General features: G+C 47.3%; 1 protein-coding gene across 1 annotated transcript in view; it reads right to left on the reverse strand.

The window, feature by feature from the left end:
• Nucleotides 1-355: 355 nt before the first annotated feature.
• The window catches only part of LOC123028073 (transmembrane protein 45B-like), an 8,333-nt gene continuing 4,378 nt past the window's right edge, over nucleotides 356-4,310 (reverse strand). Inside the window, exons 3-5 of the mRNA XM_044439578.1 lie at nucleotides 3,599-3,783; nucleotides 1,968-2,113; nucleotides 356-577 (exon numbers count right to left, since the gene is read on the reverse strand). Coding sequence (XP_044295513.1) covers nucleotides 451-577; nucleotides 1,968-2,113; nucleotides 3,599-3,783 — 458 coding nt within the window. The 3' untranslated portion in view covers nucleotides 356-450. The remainder of the gene's footprint in view (nucleotides 578-1,967; nucleotides 2,114-3,598; nucleotides 3,784-4,310) is intronic.

Genomic DNA, 4,310 nt, shown 5'->3' on the forward strand with positions numbered 1-4,310 from the left:
CTGCCACCCAAAGACTCTGAGCCAGCCTGATCCAGAAACACTCCCCGAGAACAACTGCCCAATGCACGGGGAGTGAAGGAAGCTGGGGTTAAGGAGTCTGCCAGTTCCAGTCAGCATCCCGGGCACCTTGTTCCCCCAGACTGGTGCTCAATTTAGGCAGCCACAAATAGCTGTCTGGAGGAAATATTGGGGCTCACCACTGCCTCACTCCACATCTTGTGTTGGATGCCCATCAACCTTAGGGTTTGAAAGCTTAGGAGCATCTGCCACAGGGGACAAGCGTTTATGCCCGTAAGGTATGTTCTCGCTACACATAAAATGATAGTTCTGTTTCCCTTTCACCATGGACCAAGTAACCAGTGTGCATTTTTAATATCAAGAGTGATGGAAAATGTCTGCCAAAATGTGGAGATTAGTAAAAATGTCCTCAAGGAAAAGTTGTTCCGTTTTTCACTTCTCTTCCAAGCCAGTCTCTGGGAGGAGAACCGGATCAGGTGTTCTGTTCTTCCACAAGCAGCACGATAAGTCCAGTTCCACATCAATATTTTCGTAGTTTGTTCCACATTCATTGCTGCACCTGCAGAATCCCAGCCGGCAAAAAGATAATATATTCAACAGATAGAAAGAAATCCAGTTCAGCAAGTGGCGTGCGTTTGACAACAGCTTGTGTTCCACCCCTGCCCCCGTTCCACAACAGAAGGCAGATCTGGAACTGAGAATGGAGAGCTTTATTATAGTGGTAAATGATTTATGGGATATTGTTTTCTATCAAGGAGGTTTCTATGGAATGGCTACTTCTGCTGTGATTGGCAAAATAAATCACAAAAATAAACGGCAAAATAAAAAGGATTTGGCCAGTGCGAAAAACAATAGCGCTGCTTGCCGTTGATTGGGTATTGTTTGACATCGAGCTGTTGTTACTCTGTGTGGTTCCTTTGTGTGCATTTCTCTGTTTATTGCCCAATGGAGCAGCTATTTTCTTATTTTCTTACGTCTGTGTGGTGGCTGATGGCCAAAACAAATAAACTGAATGGTTTGGTATTGATGTAGGCTGTTTTGAAGTATTGATGGGTGAGAAAGCAGGCAGAATTTTTAAAACACAATCATGTTTTACAGGGAGGACTTCAAACCATATACCTTGTTCAAAAAAGATAAATCAGAGCAGGCAGCCCCCACTTCACCCCCATCTTCAGATGGCTGCACATTTAAGAACAGTTTCAGCCAATCATGTTCATTTCCAGGAGATGGTTCATTCAGTTCACAGATGTGCCTTACATATCTGTATATATCGAATTAATTAATTAACTAAATAAATCAGTTTGGGTGTGTAAATTCCTACCAGCTATCCCTGGCCAGCCATGGCTAGCTGCTCCTTTAGAAAGCACTCCAATCGCTGCAACTTTTGGAGCATCCAAAATTGGATTTTGCCTGAGAGTCTAGTACAAATGTGTTTCCCAAGGGTGCTGAATCTATTCTCAAGGGCCTTGAGTTTCATTATTCTTTCTTAGCTTAGTTGCCATGCAGAGGGAAGTTTTTCAAGGGAGTTTGTAGCTGATGAAGAAAGGGTTAATCCCCCCCCCCTTCGAATCCCTCCATGCACAGCCATTAAGCTCAGGCAAAAATGTTTTCCATTAGTTTGAGATAACCAGAGGTAGGGTGCAAGCGAATCAATGAATTCATTTTATTTGTGATTATTTGGATGAAAAATTGACTGGCTTCTCCTGCAGTGACACTTATAACTATATTTATACTCCCCTGCCCCCAGTCCCCAGGGACCGAGACTCTAGGCTGCTCACAGCATTAAAATTCACACAATTAAACCTTTTCAATCCCAGGAGTTATTTCAACATTTGCTCATATAAAGATGAAGACACGTGAGCACTTTTTATGCAGATTTTGTCCCCGGGGCCTGAGCCCACCTCTTCCAAGTGCCTAGCGCACCCTGCTCCTTTCTGCTCATCACTCACCGGTGACTAAAAAAACCACTGACTGCCATAGAGAGAAGACCGACTGCGTAGTGCCAAAAGAAGCACATGGTGAGGAAGTTCTTGTTCCCAGGATCCGCCTGATTCCAGCCTGGACCTCCCCATGGTGGGTACAGGACAAACCCAACCTGAAGGAAGCAAGGAGGAAAGTTCATCACCCAGAAGCATAAGAGTGTGTGGAATAATTCCAGTGTGAGAAGCCAGGCATTTGATTAGGAGCAAGAGCAGGTCAGTCCTGGATCCTGCATATGTCGTGCAGATGAATGAGAATAAACTGGGTGGACTTAAGGAAGGGGTAGGTAAGCTGTGAATGGGCCATTCTCCTTGCCCTGGTGCCATCTCTTTCCCTCAAATATTGATCCTTGGTGGTTTCCCAGCTTTGTGCCCTTTCTCTCCCGTTCTAAAAGGTGGAAAGGCCATCGCTAAGGCTTAGTGACTGCCAGGAAGTGCTTTAAACTAAACTGTGCTGGCCTTTTGTGAGCCCTTGGCGCCCATCTCTTGCCTTTGGCTCCAGTCATCCCTGGAATACACTCGCAAGGACTCACTAGTTCGGGTGGAGTGCTCAGCTGGTATTTGGGAGATGCGGGCTGTAGCTCCCACTTGGCTATAAATCTCACTGGGTACCTGTGGCCATTTCTTGGTCAGTTAAGCAGCTTGCAGCTTAACCTTGCTGTGGCAGGGTTTTGTGAAGATAAAAAAGGAGAGATGAAGAAGGACATTCGCATCACCTTGGGCTTCTTGGAGGAAAAGACAGGCTAAAAATGAAATAAATAACTAAATGGCCGAACCAAGTTCCATGGCTTTAAGTGGGCCGTGCAAGTGATGGGAAATAGCTGTGCAGAACATTATTGTAACTTCAAACAGCAGCTGCCAGGAGGTGGAAGGAGACGGGACCCAGCATCAGGATGCCAGGTGGGCTCCCCGCTCCCCCCTTGGTTCGTGGTTCTCCAAAAAATCAACCCTTTGGAGCGACTGTTTGCATGCTAAGGGGAGCTCCCATGGGTGTAGCTCTGAGAGTTGGGAGAGCAGCATTCCCTTGCGCAGGGCTCAGGCGCACCTCCCTCTCACTCGCTGCAGTCCTGGTTCCCCGCGGCTGCTACTTGCATGGCCCGTTCAGCACCACATGCCGTTCTGCCCTTGAGACTGTGGTTGGGTTGGAAGGACCCACTTTCAGGGAAGCTCACCGCTACATGAGTTACTGTTACTGCTTTTGTGTCCCCTTTTCAGCAGGGAAGACGCAAGTCAAGATCCTTGACATGTTCTTGCAAGTGGCAACCTCCTCGCCCTCCTCAGAGCGATCCGAGTGTACCCAGAGCAGCAAAACTGCAGCATTTCCTTCCCTCGGCAGTCCGAATGGCTTGGACTCTTTCCAGGGGAGGCAATTAAGCAGGGACTCAGTGGGCTGTCTCTGCTGTGGCTGGATACTTTAACAGCTGCCTTTATCTTAATGCATTTCTCATGGCAACACTTCTCCTAAGGCAAGCTCCCTCACCCTGGCAAGGAGCCTCGAGACCGCTGATTTAAGGCCGTGGTGGACCCGGATGCATCATTCTCAGCTGAAAGCATCCTCCTCCTTCCCCCCTCACAATTCTTCAGGCAGAAGGACCACTGACCTGCCAGAACCAGGATCCTTGGAGGATGAACAGGCTGGCTCTGAAGAGCTCCAGGATGGTGTGATCTCGGAGGAACACTTCCAGCATGGCACAAAGGGCCGCTCCAAATATAGCTATGCTCATGAGGGAGTAGAGGTGCTCTGTCAGTGTGGCATCCTGGTAGTCATGGAAATGGAAGAGGAAGCCTGCCAGAATCCAAAGCAGAGTTGCCAATTACTCAGGAGCATTAGGAAAATTGGAAACTTCAAGGGTTTAAAATCAATAAGAAGAGGGAGGCCAACCTGCATGTTAAGCAGTGGCTTCCCTCTGCAGTTGCACAAGGTTTCCATAAATTTTCTTCGTATGGGGAGCAGGCAGGCAGGAGAGGCACTGTGACCTATTCTGCATCTGGCTCTGGTGGAGACAGATAATATTTTAGTTGGATTTCTCTAGCACCTCATGCCATATACCCAGGGCTTGTTGTGCTTTATCTGTGCAATGCAAGCTTGCCGAGCCACTGTGAGACATTTTACTGACTTTGGTAGATCAGACAGAATAGCTTGCTCTCAAAGAATGTTTGATTTCAAATTGGTAGATAGAGCAAGTAACCTTAATATTGTGCCATGCCTGGTCTTCCTATAGGACCAAAGATACGATTGAGCCAGAGATAATGATCTGCTATAAGGTTTATGATCTCTCTCTCTCTCTCTCTCTCTCTCTCTCTCTCTCTCTC

Source organism: Varanus komodoensis, unplaced genomic scaffold, assembly GCF_004798865.1.
Source record: "Varanus komodoensis strain SLA01 unplaced genomic scaffold, ASM479886v1 scaffold35, whole genome shotgun sequence".
Classification (NCBI taxonomy): domain Eukaryota; kingdom Metazoa; phylum Chordata; class Lepidosauria; order Squamata; family Varanidae; genus Varanus; species Varanus komodoensis.